Raw genomic sequence first — 20,750 nt, forward strand, 5'->3', positions numbered from 1 at the left:
TAAAGTATTTTTTTTTAAAATGCTTAACTGATTTCAGATTTATTGTCAGAGTACATAAATGAAATCACGTACAACCCTAAGATTCCTTTTTCCTGTGGGCATGGCAGAATTACCACTGATTGGTAGTTCAAAAAAGAAGTTGCATATAGCATTAAAAAAATGCAAACAAATACAGAACTATAAACAGATAACAAACTGTGCAATACAGAGAGAACAAAAATAAAATCAATAAAGTGCACAAGTAAGTGTCCTTAAAAGAGTCAATGATTTAGATTGTTGTTGCGGAGACTAGATAAAAATCTTGAACCTTTAATTGATTCAAAATTTAAATACAAAACATCTAATCAAATTCATTTATTTAAAGATAGATACAGTACAAATTCATACCAAGAATGAAAGATTTTCGTTTAATGTTTGTTCTTCCATAATTTAATTGTGAACTATGGAGTACAAAAACTCACAAGTTTTGTCGCAGTTCTATAAAATCTAGTTATTTAAAATTTAAATATAAAATTTTAATTATCAGTAAACAAGAAATCTGCAAATACTAGGGTCCAGTGCAGTACACAGAAGTGCTGGAGACACTCCACTGGTCATGCAGCATCCACAAAAAGTAAAAGGGCAGTCGATGTTTCAGGCCTGAGCCCTTCTTCAGAGATACCGAAAATGAGGCGGAATAAAATGGTGGGGAGGGGCAGGGGAATTAGAAGTGGGGTGGGGGAATAGGCTAAAAGATAAGAGGTGGACACAGGTGGGAGGGTAGAAGAGAAAGAAGCTGAGAAGTGGTAGGGGGAAGAGGGCAAAGGGCCAAGAAAGCCAACTCTCTAATAGGAGGTGGAGAACTGGAAGAAGGGAGATGAGAGACCAGAAGAGTGGGGGGGGGAGGGGGGGTTTACTGGAAATTGGAGTAGTTGCTAACTGGGGGAGGGGGGTCAACATGAATTCAGAATATAGTGTGCAATTCTAGTTGCCACACGACAAGAAGGATGTGTAGACTTTGGTGAGGATGAAGGGGAGGTTTGGAGCAAAGGATTGGAGAATATCAGATGCTAGTAGAGGTTGCATAAACTTGACTGGTTTCCTTGACGTGCCAGTGGCAGAGGGTCGAAGTATATAACATGGGAGGCTCAAGTGATATGAAAGTTCAAGGGGAAAGAGAGAAAGTTTAGAAGAGATTGATGAAGCTTTTTTTTTTAAAAAATGTAAGTTCTTCAATCAGGCACTGGAAGCAGATACAATAGCAACATTTAAGTATTTAGTCAGACACATCAACTAGCAGGGGAACGAGGGATATGGTGGGCTGGCAGATAGAATTAGTTTAAATTGGCTAGTTTTAATCAGCACAGAGATGGTAGGCCAAACAGTTTAGTCCTGTATGGTTCTGTGCTTTCAATTGTAAATTTAACATTAATTGGTAAGTCAAGAAAACAAGTTATTTTTGAGCACACAAATACAGATTTGCAATATAATGTTACAGGGAAATAATCTCAACACAACATAAAATAGAACAGTAGAGCACAGGAATAGGCCTTCTGGCCCATGTGTCTGTGCTGAATATTATATCAAAAATCAAGCAAACTCTGCTGCTTGCCCCTGATAGATAACCCTCCATCCCCTTCAAATTCATTCATCTAGAAGCCTCTTAAATATGACTTGATCTGTTTCCTCCACTATTCCTGGTGGTCCATTCCAGGCACCTACTACTCTCTGAGTGAAACATTTGCCCTGCACATCTCCCTTAAACTTCCTTACCTTCACCTTAAATGATGTCTTCAAATGTGTGACACTTGAACTCTGTCAATTCCTCTCATGATTTTATAAAATTCTTAGCAGTTCAATCCCCGAGGTTGCCATGCTCCAGAGAAAGCAACCCAAGTTTGTCCAATTTCTTCCCATAATTCATGCCACCTAAATCAGACAACCTTCTAGTCAACCTCTCCTGTACCCTTTTAAAAACCTTCATTTCATTCCTTTTATGGGGGGGGGGGGGAGTGGGGGGGCCAATCAGAATTGCACACTGTCTTCTAAGTGGAGCCTAAGCAGAGTTTTACACAGCTGCCACAAAACATAAAACAGTCATAAGAAATAGGATCAGGAGTAGGCCATCTGGCCGTCGAATCTGCTCTGCCATTTAATAAGAACATGGGTGATCTGGCCATGGACTCAGTTCCACTGACCTGCCTTTTCTCCATAACCCTTAATACCCCAACTATGAAAAGTCTATCCAGCCTTAACTTCAATTTAATGAGGTAGCCTCTACTGCTTTCTTGGACAGTGAATTCCACAGATTCACTACTTACTGGGAAAAGCAATTCCTCTATCTCTATCCTATATCCACTCCCCTGAATCATGAGGCTAGGCCCCGAGCTCTAGTCTCAAGTACCGGTAGTAATAATTTTCTATCTTATCTATCCCTTGTGCAACTTTATACGTTTCAACAAGATATCTAATTTTTCTGAATTTCAGCAAGAATAGTCCCTGATTGCTCAATCTCTCCTCGTAGGCTAACTCCTTCATCTCTGGGACCAACCTTGTGAATCTCCTCTGCATTGCTTCCAAAATCAGTACATCCTTCCTCAAGTTAAGAGACCAGAACTGAGGTGTAGCTTCACCATTACCCTGTACAGTTTCAGCAGAACCTCCCTGCCCTCAAATTCAATCCCTCTAGAAATCATCCTCAACATTTCATTTGCCTTTTTGATAATCTGTTGCGCCTGCAAACCAATCTTTTGTGATTCAGTCCAAGCACTGCTAAGTCCTTCTGCACAACAGTATGCTGCAATTTTTCACCATATAAATAATAATCTGATATATTATTCCTTCCAAAGAGGATGACATCATATTTACCAACATTGAACTAACTACATCTGCAGACCCACTCAGTTAACCTATCTATATATCTCTGCAGACTGACCACATCCTCTGCGCAATGTGCTATTCCACTCAGTTTAGTGTCATCAGCAAGTTTAGCTGTGCTACACTCTACCCCCACCCCCCCCCCCTTCCTAATCATGAACATACAGTATATCATGAACAGCTTCTGGCCAAACAACGAGCTTTGTGGCACTTTCCTCATCACTGACCACCAACCAGAGATCTTGCAGATGGGGATCCTCTCTGAAAGAGTGTTCACAGTATGATTGGGTTTTTTTATACATAGGAAGGATGCAATTGAGACATTCGGCATGGTAACAGGCCATTTCGGCCCACGAGTCTGTGCTGCCCAATTTACACCCAATTAACCTACACCCCTGGTATGTTTTGAACGGTGGGCAGAAACCAGAGCTCCTGGGAAAACCCACACAGACACGTGGAAAACGTACAAACTCCTTACAGAGAGTGCAGGATTTGAACCCAGGTCCGAATGGCTGGCGGTGTAAAGGCATTGCACTAACCACTACGCAAACTGTGCATTCGATCAAAACAAGGAGACTACCATGGGAGAGGGAGAGTTGGCCAACATATTTATCTCAACTCTATTAACAAATCCTCTATCCATGCTAATACATTACCCCAACTCCATGCACCCTTATGGGTAAGTTATTATTACTGCACCTTATCGAATACCTTCTGGAAATCCAAGTATACAACATCTATCTGGTCCCTTTGATCCACTCTGTTATATCTTCAAAGAACTTCCCTAAATTGGTCAAATATAACCTTTCATTCCTGAATCCATGTTGTGTCATGCCTGATAGAAATACAGTGCCCTTCATAATGTTTGGGACAAAGGGACTTTTTATTTTCCTTCATTTGCCCTGTATTTTATATTTTTAAATTTGTACGGCGACATGGTTGGTATAGTGGTTAGCGCAACACCTTTACAATGCCAGTGATCGGGATTGCGGTTTGCATCTCATCCGGGTCTGTAAGGAGTTTGTACATTCTCCCCATGTGGGTTTCCCCCCAAGACTCCCATTTCCTCCCACCGTTCAAAATGTAAATTGGGCAGCACGGACTCGTGCGCCAAAATAGCCAGTTATAGCACGGTATGTCTAAATTTAATTGAATAACATTTAATTCACATGATTAAAGTACACATTGCACATTCAAGGTTATTTGTATACATTTTAGTTTGATCATGTAGAAATTACAGCATTTTTTCCACATTGTCCCATCATTTCAAGGCAGCATAATTTTAGGGACATAGCAATCTTATGTATATTAAGGTACTCATGTTTAGTACTTTGTTGTATTTCCCTTGCAGGCAATGACTACTTACTCATAGACATCACCAGGTGCTGAGTATCTTCTCTGGTGATGCTCTGCCAGGCCTCGACTGCAGCCATCTTCAGCTCCTGCTTAAGGGCTTGTCCCCTTACGTTTTCTCTTTAGCATTTGGAAGGCCTGCTCAATTAGATTTAAATCAGATGTCTGACTTGGCCATTCAAGAACGTTTTAGCCTTTGTTGGGATCACTGTCTTGCTGTAGGATGAAGTACTGTCCAATGAGTTTGGTGGCATTTGCTCAACTTGAACAGATAGTGTTTCTATACACTTCAGAATTCATTTTACTATGCCTTCAGCAATTACATCACCAATGAAAATAAGCACGCCAGTACCTGTGGCAGCCATGCATGCCCAGGACATAACGCCTCCACCACTGTTTCACAGTTGAGGTGGAACACTAGATCTTGGGCAGCTTCTTTGCACCTCCACACTTTGCTCCTGGCATTACTCTGATGCAGGTTAATCATGGTCTCATCTGTCCACAAGACCTTTGTCCAAAACTGCAGGCCCTTTTAAATATTTCTTGCCAAACTGTAATCTGACCATCCTGTTTCTGTGGATTGCATCTAGCAGTGTAGCCTCTGTATTTCTGTTCGTGAAGTCTTCCATGGAGAGTAGTCATTGGCACAGCTACACCTGCCTGCTGAAGTGTCTCTGATCTGTTGGACGATTTTATTACATCATTATTACGAGAATTCTTCTGTTATCAGCAATGGAGCTGTAACTGCACTTATTTACCACAGCTGACAAACAAATAAAGAATACACTCCCTCGTTTCTTTCAGCACATTGTGAAGTCAACTTCCTTTTTTTTTCACTAGCCAGAATATTGCATTCAACTCCCCAAACACAGCCAGGTACACTCCTCTGACCTCATTAGCACAATGCCACACGGATGATCCTGATGCTCTTACTTTCCTCCCAAAGAAGGAAAGTACATGACCTCGAGAGCCCCCTGCCCACTACCTCCCCCCCCCCCCCCAACTATGCAAGGAGGTGACTGACTGGAACTGTCCCGCTACTTAATGGTCTGGAGGTCTGACAGTTTGGCCTGACCTTGTATGATAGTGCAAGACAGGTGATGCATGATCCGAATGGCTAGGGTGCGATCGGTCCTCTGACTCTGGCTCCGACACAGAACATGGTCCATCGATGTACACTGGCTTCAAACAGTCAATGGAAACCGTGTCAGCTTTTCCATTCCTGTCGATCACAAAGGACTTCGGGTGACCTGGAAAGGACCATCGTAAATGGGCTGAAGTGGTTTGTGAACAGCATCTTGCCAGAGAAACAGGAGAATGGTGTGTGATCATTCAGTACATACACTGCAGGTGTCGCCTGCCACATAGGAGTAGGTTGGAGTGATCTCGTGTTTTCCTGAAGATGATCAACAAAACTAGTCGGATCATAGAACGCTGTACTTGGACTCAGATTCACAAACTTGTTTGGCAAAGTTAATGCAGTGCCATAAACTAGCTCTGCTGCTGAACGACCAAGATCCGCCTTAACGAAAGTACACACTCCAAGGAGAACCATGGGCAAATGTTTGCTCCACGTAGATGCATCACCACCTGCTGTTAATGCTGCCTTCAACTGTCAATGGAAATGCTCAACGAGGCTGTTGGCCTACAGATGGTAAGCCATAGTGCAAATATGGATAGTGCCCAGAAGAGCAGTGAGAGCTTGAAACAATGCCGATTTGAACTGAGACCCTTGATCCGTCGTAATAATGACCATTACAAAAATGAGATCTTAAATTCAACTAAAAAAAAACTGCTCGACATATATTAGGTGTATGGGAAAGCACCTTCCCACCATCACTTTCTGACACCTCCCCACTGCCGCCATAACCCATCCAGACATTTTACAATTGAAGAGCCGAGGTCCCCACTCTTGCCTGGTAGGCTGGTTCCCCGCTCCTGCCCGTGAGCTGACACATAGCTGTTGTTCCTGCACCGAGTACACTCGGGCAGCGAGGCAACTTCTTTGATGCAGAGGGCACTGCGCACAATGTTGAGAATGGAGTCACCGTAGTGACCCCCAGCTCTGTTTGGCATCTCCCTGGTCAGAAGCAAAGGTTTTCTTTATTTTTTTAATTTGCTTGTTGAATTTACAGATTTGTTAATTGGCGATTGGGGTGTTGCAACAAAGTTTCGATTGTTGCTGGGAGGTCCAGACACCAGTCTCGGCATGTTCCTTGCATAAAATTTGGGGGGGGGGGGGGTTGGGTTTGTCTTATACTCTCAATATATGATAAAGAATGAAAATCAGGCTGAAAATGGGGACTCGACTTATCAGAAGGTCAACTTAGACACCAAAATATACACGTATATCCTCAAGATGGCAGAAGTGGGCCTACCAAGTCTAGGTACAAGTGCTGGAAACAGGAATATGAAACAAAAAAATTCCTCAGCTTGGATTTTGTGCATCTGGAGACTTTAGAACCTTGACACGGTAAGCAGGTATTTGCTCATAATCCAACATCCCATTTAACACAAGGCCAGGTAAAACATTCTGTAACTAGGATGCGATATATTGTGAAGAGACTCAAAAATCTCCCGCCTCATAGTCGTTGGCACAAAAGGCCTAGGCCTTCCTGTGTAAAAATCGCAGACTAACTTTTCACCTGATTTATCCAGGGTCACATCTTGAAGATGGAGACCAGAGTTGATCTGGCGATACCAGATAAGGTTGGGATCAGTGCGCTGTACACAAGCCATGGTGGTGAAATCGATGCCCACAGTTGCATGTAAGGTGTCAATGTCACGCCTGGACAGAGTGCCACGGCATTTGCTTTTCCTTGGATGTGCTGTATGTCCATTGCAGGCTGAAGTCCAAGTGCCAAATCTCTCTGGGCAAGTAGAGATGTGTGCTTGTACTTGCAGTATGTGTAAGAGGCTGGAGGTCTGTATAAATGATGAAAGGATGACCTTCCAATAAAAAAATGGATATGTTTCACTGTGAGATAGATGGCCAAGAGTTCTCAATTAAATGTAGTATACTTTCCTAAGCTGGCATCAGCTTGGCTGAAAAAAAAACACCAGAGGTTCCAATTGCCCACTGTTCTAACACTGCTCCCACAGCACTGACAGATGCATCTTCGTTAAGAGAGAGCAAGGCTGTGCTTTTGATGTACAAACATCATGGCATTAGCAAGCGCAGTCTTCACATCACTGAAAACACGCACAGTATTATCTTCCAAAGTCAATGGTCTTTTGGACACGGACTTACCAGATCTTTTTAATAGCGCAGCAAAGACAAGAAAGCTTTTCTTCAGGATCACGGAGCATATTTACATAAATATAAGTTAGAGAAGAAGTTAAACACATTAAAATATTAAGATGTACACAGTAAAAGTCTACAGTACCCTATCCACATATGTTCTGTGAATTCAGGAGTCTGATTGGTTGGCGGAAAAAACTGTTGCCCAATCTGGACATAAGGGCCTGGGTACTATGGAACCTCCAACCAGATGGCTGAAGGGAGAACAGTTTACATGAGGGGTGTGTGGAGTCCTTCACAATGTTTATTGTCTTTCAGCTGCATCGAGTGTTGTAGATGCCCTTCATGGTAGGAAGAGAGCCCCCAATGATCTTTTCCACTGACTTCACTATCCTCTGCAGGGTCTTGCGGTCCGTGGAGGTACAGCTTCCAAACCAGGGATTGATGCAGTTGCACAGGATGCTCTTGATACATCCTCTGCAGAATGCAGTGAAGATGGAGGGTGGGAGATGGACTTTCCTCAGCCTTTGCAGGAAGTAGAGGTGCTTCGGGGCTTTCTTGGCTATGGAGCTGGTGTTAAGGGACCAGGTGAGATTCTCCATCAAGTGTCCACCAAGGAACTTGACAACCTCAATGATGCATTAACGGTCAGTGGAGCATGATCCCCGGGCCCTCCTGAAGTCAACAACCTTCTCTTTTGGTTTATTAATGTTCAGAAACAGTTTAGAGATGGTAGAGATGTTAGAGTAATAGATATGTTGCAGAATTTGCAGGAATCAACAATAAAAAAATCATCATACCTAAAAAAACACAGCTGGTGTCGGAAATTCTTGAATCTCCCCCACTTTCGATTCATTGGGCAAAATAACATGTTGCGTAACTCTATGTTGCGGTTGCGTACTTACCTGTGTCGAGAGGAGAGTGAGAATGTCAAGATCTATTCCAGCTAGCCTGCACCACCTCCTCAACAGCTGTGAAGGTTGCCTATCACCAAGGCTGTCATCAGCTAGTAATTGGGCAATACAATTCTCTCTAGATGGCTAAGTACACAGCAGAATAGCTGCCTGAAGCATGTCGTATTGGGGATTACCATCCAGATCCACTAAGATGTCCTCCACTTCTGCTCTGGAAGATACTCCACAAATAAACCATACTTCATCTTCTAACTCATCACACTGAGGGCAGCGAAGCGCGGTTTGGGGATTATAAACCATTCTGGTGTATTATTAATAAAAAGGGGGAATCTTCAGTCTGCCCTCCCCAACTGTTCCTGTAAGGGATTTATCCTCATCATTATCCATTTTAAATTAGAAGGTACTGTGAACTCCCGGGGTCATCACTTGCAACAGCACTGATTTATAACAGATTACAAGCAAAGAATACACTCGCGTTTCTTTCATCAAACCATAAAGTTGACTTTCTTTTATTATTCACTAGACACGATATTGCATTCTTCAACTCCCCAAACACCTCCCAGCCAAACTCCTCTGACCTTCTCATTGGCTCACTGCCACACAGGTGATCCTGACACTCTCACTCTCCTCCTCCCGACCAAGGTAAGTACGTAACCACTCGGTGGCCTTCCTTGGCTTACTCTGGTCCTCGTTGAAAAATGGCAACTACAGACTCCAAAGGTGATCAGAATCTTAGAAGGAAGCCTTACTCTCTTATACCTGCACCAATGAGGCAATTGAACATACCTGAGTACTCACAAACACCTGTGAAGCCAAATGCCCCAAACATTACGGTGCCTTGAAATAGGGGAACGATGTTTAAAAAAAATAGTATAATTTCCATATTGTCAAACTAAAATAATGTTGAATAAATTCTAGAATGTGCAATTTAATCACATGTGAATTGTTTGATTACAAATTGAAAACTGTGGAGTACAGGGGCAAATAGAGGAAAAATGTGTCTTTGCCCCAAACATTATGGAGGGCTCTGTATTTCGCTCCAGACGCTAGTTCCATTTTCTTGAATGCAGGCTTTAAGCAAACAGACTATAGTTGCCTGCCTTTTTTATACATTCTTATTTTAAGCAATGGCGTGACAGTTGTCATCTTCCAATCTGCCAGGACATGCCTAGAGTCTAGAATAATTTTGGTAAATTACTACTATTACATCTGCTATAACTTCCACCATTTCTTTCAGATTCCTGGGATGCATTCCATCATAAGGGCTTACCTACTTGGAGTTCCATGAGCTCAGCACTCTTTAGTGATGGTATTGAGGTTCTCACCTCCCATCAGATCCTTAACATTGCTCTTTGGCATGTTGGTCAAGTCTTTCATTGTGATGCCGGACATGAATAGATGTTCAACGCCTCGGTCATTTCACCAACATCCAATAATAAATCCCCAACTCATTTTCCAAGGGACTTGGGGTTCACTTTACCTACCCTTTTCCATTTTGTTCAAGTAAAAATTTTTACTATTTTATGCTAGTTTACTTTCAGAATTTATCTTCTCTTTCTTGCAGAATGATTCTCTGTTGCTTTTTAAAGTTTTCCCAATCTTCTAGATTCACACTATTGTTGGGCCACATTGAATGTATTGATGCCTTCCTTATTTGCTTCCCTTACCGTCCTTGTGTTTATGTGGAATTTATTTATGTTGAGCACTGTGAAAAATCTCTTTGAAGATCTTCCACTGATCCTTATTTGTCCCACTGTATCGTCTGTATTTCCAATCTATGCTGGCCAAGGTATCAGCAAAATGTAGGCAGGCGTCTAACAAAATGTGCATTTGCCTAATTTTCCTCATACCTTGAAGGGCTCAAGCCCAAAACGTTGGTTATGCATTTTTATCTTTGCTATATAAAGTACACAGTTTGATGTGCTGAGTTCTCCAGCATTGTGTTTTTACCTACGTTCTGTTTGTGGGTCTAAAGTTGAGCTTCCTGTAGCCAATCATTTTAAATTCCCTAACAATAGTAAAAGCAGGATCCAGTTACAGAGGGCTGGAGGTTGTAGCTTCTTGACCAGCAAAGAGGGAATAGTGGTACTGAAGGCTGAGTTGTAGTTGATGAAGAGCAGCTGTATGTATGAATTGCTGTTTTCAAGGTAATCCAGAGTTGAGTGGAGAGCCAGTGATAGTGGATCTGCTGTGGAGTGATTGTGACAATAAGTGAATTGCTGTGGGTTCAGATCTTTGCTTAGGTAAGTGTTAATTTTGGCCATGAGCAGCTTCTCAAAGCATTTCATCACAGTGGAAGTTAGTGCAACTGGGGAATAGTCATTGCCCCAATATACACAATTAACCTACAACCACATAGGTTTTGGAATGTGGGGGAAACTGGAGCACCCGGGGAAACAGGAGATAAGATGGCAGCGCATACACATCACGAGACTCAGTGTTCGACAGGAATTTGGAAAACAGTGCCAAAGTACTTGCTTGTGTTCTGCGTGTTTGTTAGATTTAACTGTGCATGTTAAAATCAGTACTTTTTAACAGTTGGTTGTAGAATACTGTGTTATTGTTGGGTTTAATTGCAGGTGTTTTATTGCAATGTATATTGCACTATTTTTAACTTCTGGTCGATACTGATTGTATTTCATTGACTGGTTTACTGGTACAATGTTAATAAAGTGAATTATCATCCACACAGGTCATGGAAAGAAAGTACAAACTTCTTACAAACAGTGCTGGATTCAAACCCAGGTTGCAGTTGCTATTATAATGTTGCACTAACCACCACACTAACTGCGGCACTCCAATCTATCCCCTCTAATCCCTACCCCATGGAAAAGATTATGAACATTTACCTTATTTGTTTTCACCCCATTCCTTCCATTTTTTTCTTTCCTTCTCTCTGGAATGGAAGACATGCCAGTCTGAACCCCTGTACATGTTTTTTGTCCTCTACATTTTCCAGTTCCTATTCTTGTGTGCGTCTTCTTGTTCTCTACCTGCTCCCATTCAGGTTAACCAGATAACATCCTATCTCTATGGTCATCCCAGTTTTACCCTATCAAGGAGACCCATGCTTTCCTCAGTTTAACAGTTCTGAGATAGGATCTTCCACCCAAGGCATTGAATATGCTGAATATTTCCAGCATATTCTGCTTTATTTTTAGATTTCCAGCCACCACAGTTGCTTTGAGCTTACTTTAATATTTTCTCAATATTAAAGTAATACTACACAGAAGGACATGAGGAGTATTCAAACAGCCTATCACAACTAGGCCCAGATTAAACCTGAATTAATAAATTATGGCCAGAATGATAAATCACAAAATGACAATAACATTGTTCCATTGTGTTGATAGTTAATGGCTGTAGTGATCTTTACAACAGTGAACTACAATCATTGAACGGCATGACTCAGAAGGGCAGGTCCAGCTATTAGACTTCTCAAAACAAATTAGTGGCAAATAGATTCAAAGTGGAGAACTTTACCTTAACAGAATGATTATGAAAATCTGTGACAATGATTTCATTATTGTTGTTGACTGCTGCAAAATGAGGACCTAGAAGACAGAGGTTAAGAAAAATTTACTTAAAAAAACAGAAATAAAATTGTACAGTACAATTCCAATGATCTGAAATCCTCAGTTACCTGAAAGATTTTGGACCCGGTGGTGACAGCTCCCCAATTTGTTTTCCGATAATTGAGTATTTCAGAAAAATCAGAATTCCTCATTTATCCAAAACATATCAAAGCCAAAATTACATAATTTTGCCTTTGAAAATTTATGGGTAAATGAGGATATCTGAAACAGTCAGAAATTCTCAAATAACTAAATTTTTTTGGAGTCAAACTGATGTCACAACGTGAAAAAATGTTGGAATTTTGGAGAAACCCCCAAATAGAATTTCAACTTTTTGGTGTTGGATTTATCTTATTTCGTTCAGGTTATTTTTTTGGTGAGAATGAAACATTATTTCAGAGCAGACTCTATAGGCCATATCTTGTGATATTGTGCTTAAAAAGCCTTCCCATGTTGTTTATTGTTTAGACACTGTTACAAATGATTTACTGTTGCTACTGGACTGATTTTAAAAATGATAATTTCTCCCAAAATATTGTTTATCCTAAATAGGCCCAGTCCTGGCCATTTCAGATAATTGGAGTTGTAGTGTATTTTAAACATTTGTACTTTGAAAACACTATGTATTTTAACAGTTTTAAATGCAGGTGGTCTTTTTGACAAGATGGAGCCGACAGGTCTAGCATGAGTGGAGCTCCAGTATTTTAAATAAGATCTGTTTTAAAGTGTTTGTATGTGAACAACACCAAAAAACCTGCCCCCATTTGTCTCCCAAAAACATACCTACAATCTGTCACAACTGGAAAGATCAATGCTGGCCAACTATTGTTGGATACTGACATGACAGGCATCAGATGCTGAGTACAAATGAAAATCAGCAGCCAAACATTTTTAGGTCAGTTGAATGTGGCAGCATCATTATGCGACTAAACATGCTAAATTCAATAAAAGTTCATTTAATATTTCTTCAACTTCCTATGTGATACAGCAAATCTGAAATGATCTTTGTGTTCAGCTTGAAGTTGTCTGTCATAATCCCCGATTTCCTTTCAGGAAGAAAACCTTTTGAAAACTTTTTTTGTCCAGTGTTATCAGAGTTAACTTTACAATTAAATCCATACAAGCTGGTTATTAGTTGAAATGTGCAGTTTCAAATGAGTAGTGGAAAACAAGGATCCTTGAGTAGGGGAACCCACCCATCACCATCCGCCCATTTGGTTGGAGTGGGGACAAAAAACGGTGGCGCTGCTGTTACGACAGCACTGATGCTGGCTTGGACCCAGGAGAGTGGCGAGTCGACACTGCTCTGAAGGGTTCAACTGGCAAGTCCTAATGCTGACAGCTTGGTACAGGGTTTTAAAAGCCTGTTAAAAGAGCCAACAGTTTTATTTTAAAATCCTTCAACAGCAGGTTCTGTGTCCAAGATGCCAAAGCCTGTGCTTGTCAGCAGCCTTGAGGGGTTGCAGACTCTAAGAGAGCAGCGGACTGGTGCAGGGCACCAGAAAAGAGGAGAACAACACCACCGCACCCACTCCTACCACTGAGAAGGAGGCAAAGGAGACTATGCCAGCAGCCCAGCGAGAGGCTCAGTGGCTGAGGGGTGTGGGTGACTTGAAGTCAGGGGACCCGCATGAGCTGCATGCTGCTGGAGTCTGGTTGATGGGAACTATGTATCAGAGCTGGGATTCAAGAGAGTGCTGAGGGCAAGAAAAGCTTCTGAAGGGCCTTGGGTGCTGAAGTCTTCCTGATCTTGTTGGAGGTTTGGATCTGGAGTTTGAGTTGCCAATGAATCAAACAGGTGCAGCTGCAGGAGACTAAGCCATGGGTACTCAGTGCCTCTGAAGGGACTCTCTTCTGCTTCTCTTTCTCTTTTCCAGATAGTAGAGGCACCAGGCAACAATCTTTCTCTGCCTTACACCAGGCAGAGGCAATGTTGTGTAATATTACTTGTTCCATCTATTACATGACAATTAAGGAATCTCCAATGTTTGTAATTACACCGTTAGACCACTGTCACTCTGAAAACAAACCTTTCAGCTACTGTCTGTGGCAGTCATCAACAGTCCAATTACACCTATCCAACATTAATCCCATATTTTCATCGACTTTTCCAAGGCTATACCACCTACCCATATAAAAGAAGTACTTTTACAGTGGCCAACTTACCTACCTACACACAGGGAAAACACAAATTTCATTTAGCCAGCAATGAAGTTTAGGATTGAACCTGGATCTGGTGTTGTAAGACTAATTTATGGCCTTTTCAACTGAGAACAATTTGTCTTAGATTACTGGACAAGGGGTATTTGAGTATATATAAAGGGTGGCTAGAAAGCCACATGTGCTGTGCCAAAGGAGTTTGTACATTCTCCCCGTGTCCACATGTTTTCTCTGGTGCTCCGGATTCCTCTCACCTTTCAAAATGTATTGGGGGGGGGGGTGGGGAGTTAATTGGGGTATTTGGGATTCATGGGCTTGAGGGCCGGAAGGGCCTGCTACCATGCTACATGTCTAGTTTTTTTTTAAATGGACAGAATCATAAGGGATTCTACAAATCCAATTAAACCAAAAGAGAAAGTAGAAAGAGAACAGGGGATTAAAGATCAATAAGGTTGTCCACGCATGTCCCCAAGCAACATTGAATCAATGACCTCTGCACCAAACCACTGGTCACAGGCCTCCAATCACAAAAAAAACATCCCTCCACTTTACCCTCTGACTTCTTTCATTAAGTCAATTTTGAACCCAATTGATGATCTAACCTCCCAGACTAATCTGGCATATGGAACTTTGTCAAAGGCATTACTAAAGTCCACATACACCATGTCCGCAACTATGCCCTCAACATTTATTTTTTAGAAATATTTTATTTATAATAAACACATGCATAGATAGAGTTTTCAAATATCAAAATAGTATACAAAGAAAATGATTAATACGTTAAATTTGTGTATATTAAAAAAAGAAAAACTAACAACCCCCCCACCAACCCAAAATAAAACTAAACTACAAAAGGTATATATAAAACACTAATATACTAAAAGAATAAGAATACATATTGATTTGGATTGCTCTTGGAAACACTCGAAGATCTCACATAAAAACATTTCCACGGAAAGCTAATTCATTAAGGGAAAACCGGAGGAATCAAAGGAATTATTTATAAATTCAAACCTACTATTTACCTCTCAAATTATACATAATTTTTTCTAACAGAATATAACTTTGAATCTCTGTTTGCCATCTTCCTAATGTTAAAGAAACATCAGATTTCCAAGCAACAGCAATACAGAGCTAATTTAGCAAATTTTAATTGAGAATCTGATAAATCTAATTTAGGAATTATATTTCCAAAATTTCCCATCAAAAGTAATTCAGCATTTAATGGATAAACAACACCAGTTACTTGTTGCAAAAAATTTACTCATATAAGTCCAAAATGGTTCAACTTTTGAACAAGACCAAGTTGAATGCAAAAATGTTCCAATCTCATCACCGAAATATCTGATTTCAATTTATTCAATTTTTGAGGTGTAAAATAGTTGATTAAAATGTTATATTGAAGCAACCTATATCTTACATTAATTGTATTAATCATAATAGGTTTTACACAATTTTTGCTATGTCTGTTGATCTAGTTAAATCTTGTTCCCATCGACCTATATAAACCTAATTTAGACATTTTCTCCTGTAATTCCATCTAAACTAATGAAATAAATTTCTTAACAATTCCACCAGTAATCAATCTTTCTAAATCTGTACAATCTATTAACATCATTTCTGGTCCTAGTTTATCTCTCAAATAAGCTCTCAATTGAAAATAACAAAAAAGAGTATTATGTGGAATATCATATCTAGCTCTCAATTGATCAAATGTCATCAATCGACCACTCTTATCACATTCCCCTATTTTACAAATTCCTTTTATGACACCATATGTTCAAAAATGGATTATCTTTAGAGAAAGTTATAAGAGGGTTAACCAATGGCATATTTGGAGACGGGGAATCTCCATCATTTTCTAAATTAATTTAATTCCAAATATTAATCAAATGTTTCAATAATAGAGCATCTCTGTCAGCAATCCATCAATCTTCCTTCCTATTTATATATAAACACTTTTTCTTCTCCAACTTTATTTAACTCAATTTACACCCAAGCTCATTTAGTTTTCCCAAATAAAGAAGTGACAAACCTCAATAATAATTCTTAAAATTAGGAAGTTGCAATCCACCTTGTCCATATTTCCATTAATTTTTCCATCAATAATCTCATTGCTTTACCTTTCCAAAGAAATTTCCTAACTTGTTTATTTAATTTGAGGAACGGAAATTGGTAAAGTTTGAAACAAATATTTAATTCTTGGAAAAATATTAATTTTAATACAATTAGCTCTTCCAATTAAAGTTAGAGGTAAATTTACCCAATGCAGTGAACTAGAATTCACTTTGTATTGTTCAGATGGCTGGCTCCACCCTCACCAACCCCAGTATTAACCTTCGGTTTCCTGCCTTACCTCAGATTCATCTGAGGACTATTGTGTCTACTGCAGATTGTAAGTTATTAAAAGCCTGTTTGTACTCCTCACTTGTCCCTGAGTGCATTCATCATGTTACAATTTTAATAGCTTTGAAATGGGATGGAAACCCTGTTGAAGCCATGCATGCTCCAGATTGACCCTCTGTTTCCTGATGCCCAGGAGGAATTCGCCTTCTGGCTGGAGTGTTTCCAGTCCTACCTGATGGCCACACAATAAGTCTTCAACTGGGATGGCCTCTGGAGATCAGCACTTCTCTTTCAAGTCGGGACCCAAGGGGTTTGCTGTCATCAGACACTGTGCTACCTACAAGTCGGACATAGAAGACTTGAAGGCCCACTACACGAGGCCCCAGAATGATGTGCTGGCGAGGCACTGACTCTTCAACGTCGGCAGCGTCTGGGTGAGTCGCTGGATGAGTATGTTCTTGAACTGTGGGCCCTGACCAGAAAATGCCACTATAAAGCGGTCAAGGCCCAGGTGAGAGAGGAGGAACAAATCAAGGACATCCTCATGGCAGAAGTGAGGTCAAGGTACGTGAGGCAGCGACTGCTGGAGTTAGAGAAGAAAAACTTGGCCAGTACTCTGGAGCTGACGAAAGCACTCGAGCAGGCCAAATTGGGAGCTGTCGACCTAATGAATGAAAGCAGTGCCTTTTTTTTAAGAGGACCAGGTCATTGGGGCTTGTGATCCCTGCAGCCCCAGCACCAACTGCTGCGGCCACATGCAACAGGGGATGCTACTTCCGTGGACAGGCACAGCACCCCTAAGCCTGATGCCCCACAAAGGACTCCGTGTGTTCAGGATTCAGTAAGCAAGAGCACTGGGTGAAGGTCTGCCAGGCTAAAGGGAACCCAAAGAGGGCGACCATGTGTGCAAAGCCCAAATCATTGCTCGAACCATGCCTGAGTCCCGAAAACTGGTCTCTGCCTTTCCTTGCTGTTCACTGCCAGCATCTTACAGCGCCTCATAGCTGGACCTTCCACTGGAAAAGAAGCATCGCGGGAAGCCACAGCGGCCATCTTGCTGCACCTTGAGGTCGGTGCCATCTTGTCTGTCCGTGAGCTGAGGAGAGAGTTGACATCAGCATGGGGAACGACGGGGTTTCCGGAGCACTGGCATTGGTCATCCTAGATCAGGCAATACATTGCCAATTGAATAACTTAACGATGGAAGTGAGAGTAAACGGACATTTGACTGATTGTCTGGTAGACACTGGCTCTACTGAGAGCTTTATAAGCATTGCGAAGGCTCTCTGGTACAATGTAAGAATGTACCCGATGTACTATCATATTTTCTAGCTTCACGCTCGCACTCTGCGAAGATCCAGGGGTATTGTATAGTACATCTAACTGTAAAAGGGGGGGAAATTTTGTAAATTCCAATTGTATGTACTGAAGGATTTGTGTGCTCTTGTGTTGCTGGGCCTGGACTTCCTTTGTCACCTTAAAAGCATTACCATGGAGTACTCTGGCCCATTTCCTCCAATCACGGTGCAGAACGCAAGGTCCAAAAAGCCAGACTCCACGTGCAGTCTCTCCAACCTAAATATTGATCCCCGACGCACTGTTTCCGAACCTAACTCCTGATTGCAAACCAATAGCTACAAAGAGAAGGCGATACAGTGTGGGGGAATCAGGAATTTATCAGAGCTGAGACACACCGGCTGCTCAAAGAAAACATCATTAATCCTAGTAACATGGAGAGCCCAGGAGGTAGTCATGAAAGGGGATGAAAAGTCCAGGCTAGTGATTGACTATAGCCAAGCAATTAATCATTTCACACTTCTGGACACGTACCCCTCCCTCAAATTTCAGACATTGTAAACGAAATTGGACAGTACCGGGTCTTTTCGACTATTGATCTGAAAGCTGCATACCATCAGTTACCAATCCGTTCCGGGGACCCCCCATACACAGCATATAAGGCAGACAAACATCTCTATCATTTCCAGTCGGTCCGTTTTGGTATCACCAATGGTCTTCCAGACAGATGGACAAAATGGTCAACAAGTACAGGTTGAAGGCCACCTTCCCTTATCTCGACAATGTCACCATTTGTGGACACTCTGGAAGTCTGTGACACCAACCTCCAGTAGTTTCTCCACATGGCCAAGGCCCTGAACTTTATGTATAACCCCAGTAAGTGTGTGTTCCAGACAAAACATCTGGTGATCCAGGGCTATGTGGTGGAGAATGGCGTCATTGGCCCTGACCCCGATTGAATGAGCCCACTGTTAGGCCTCCCAATTCCGAGGACCATGAAAGCCTTAAGGAGGTGCCTGGGCTTCTTCTCCTACTATGTCCAATGGGTCCATCACTACTCAGATAAGGTCCACCCCCTCTTAAAGTCCACTTCTTTTCCATTGTTGGCTGAAGCCCAGGCAGCTTTCGATGACATTCAGAGCTGCATCGCTAAGGCCACTATGCACATGGTGCATGAGAATGCTCCCTTCCAGGTGGAAAGCAATGCATCTGACGTAGCTCTGGCCGCTACCCTTAACCAGGTGGGCAGGCCAGTTGCCCTTTTCTCCCACACCCTAAAAGGCCACGAGCTTTGGAATCCATCCATGGAGAAAGAGACTCATGCCATTGTAGAGGCCATCAGGCACTGGAGGCGTTACTTGGCCTGCAAAAAACTTATGCTGCTCACTGACCAGTGATTGGTGGCATTTACGTTTAATAATGCAAAAAAGGGAAAAATAAAGAATGATAAGATTGCCAAGTGGAGGATTGAACTCTCCACCAATAATTATGACAGAGCCTACAGGCCACGTATTCTCAATGAACTTCCAGATGCCCTGTCAAGAGGAAGCTGTGCCTCTGCACACACCGGCCAGTTGCAGTCACTGCACTATGAGCTTTGCCACCCAAGCATCACCCGCATGGCTCATTTTGTCAAGGCATGAAACCTGTCCTACTCTGTTGAGCACATCAGGGAAATAACCAGGTCCTGCCAGGTCTGGGTGCAGTGCAAGCCGCACTTCTACTGCCCAAATAAAGCGCACCTGATAAAGGCATTCCACCCCTTCCAGCAATTCATTGTTGATTTTAAGGGTTCCCTCACTTCCACCAACGGAAATGTGTACTTTCTCAACATTATCAATGAGTATTCACCTTTTACGTTCACCATCCCGTGCCCAGACATGACCACCACCATGGTCATCAGGGCCTTGCACTCTATTTTCATCCTGTTTGGGTATCCCAGCTATATCCATAGTGACCAAGGTTCATAATTTATGTGCGAAGAGCTACACCAGTATCTGCTCATAAAGGGCATTGCCTCAAGCAGGACAACTAGCTACAATCCCCGGGGAAATAGACAAGTTGAAAAGAGAATGTGACTGTATGGAAGGCCATAAAGTTGGCTCTCCGGTCCAAAGGCCTTTCAAACTCACGCTGGCAAGAAGTCCTACCCATGGCGCTCCACTGCATAAGCTCGCTCCTCTGCACGGTGACCAATGCAACTCCTCACAAGCTTATCTTTACGTTTCTGAGGAAATCCATGTTTGGGACCACTCTCCTGGCTTGGTTGATGGCACCAGGGTCAGTCCTGCTGAGAAAGCATGTAAGGAGGAGCAAGACAGACCCCTGATCAAGAGAGTGCACCTGCTGCATGCCAAACCAATGTGAGCCTACATGGCATACCCAGATGGCAGAGAGGACACCGTCTCGATCAGAGACCTGGCACCCGTTGGAACTGAGAGCCCAATGCCTCAAGTGAGCCAGGAACAGCACAGTTGTTGGTTTTCTTGGCCGTTTCTATCACTTTCAACTTAAAGCTCACTTCATATTTTCATTGTGTGCTGCATTGTGTCGATGGACCCTCCATGATAGCAATCACCTCAATCCACATGATCTATGTAGGTCAACATATTGGCCGCTCAACTACCCATCTCAGGCACACGAGCTTTGAGATCAACTTATATGGCAGATATAACATAAAAACCTTAAAATGAGGCTGAGAAAAGGGGGGGGGGGGGGTCGACTTATACACCGGTCAACTTATATGCCCAAAATATATGGTATCTGCTATTTCTTGAAATGTCTGCTCTTATATATATAACCATATAACCACTTACAGCACAGAACAGCCAGTTCGGCCCTACTAGTCCATGCCGTAACAAATCCCCACCCTCCTAGTCCCACTGACCAGCACCTGGTCCATACCCCTCCAGTCCTCTCCTATCCAGTCTTTCCTTAAATGTAACCAATGATCCCACCTCGACCACGTCTGTCGGAAGCTCATTCCACATCCCTACCACCCTTTGCGTA

General features: G+C 42.1%; 1 protein-coding gene across 8 annotated transcripts in view; it reads right to left on the bottom strand.

Moving 5' to 3' along the window:
* The window catches only part of trim2a (tripartite motif containing 2a), a 239,418-nt gene that overhangs the window by 2,771 nt on the left and 215,897 nt on the right, over positions 1-20,750 (bottom strand). For 4 of the 8 annotated variants that reach the window (XM_069926685.1, XM_069926683.1, XM_069926690.1 and 1 more), the window contains 2 exons: positions 11,848-11,918; positions 6,449-7,158 (listed from right to left, as the gene is read on the bottom strand). In XM_069926685.1, the coding sequence (XP_069782786.1) occupies positions 6,718-7,158; positions 11,848-11,918 (512 nt within the window). In that variant the 3' untranslated portion in view covers positions 6,449-6,717. Of the gene's footprint in view, positions 1-6,448; positions 7,159-11,847; positions 11,919-20,750 lie in introns of those variants that run through there. The other 4 variants (XM_069926689.1, XM_069926688.1, XM_069926687.1 and 1 more) reach the window with 2 other exon arrangements.

The sequence above is a fragment of the Narcine bancroftii genome, chromosome 3, assembly GCF_036971445.1.
Source record: "Narcine bancroftii isolate sNarBan1 chromosome 3, sNarBan1.hap1, whole genome shotgun sequence".
Taxonomy (NCBI): Eukaryota; Metazoa; Chordata; class Chondrichthyes; order Torpediniformes; family Narcinidae; genus Narcine; species Narcine bancroftii.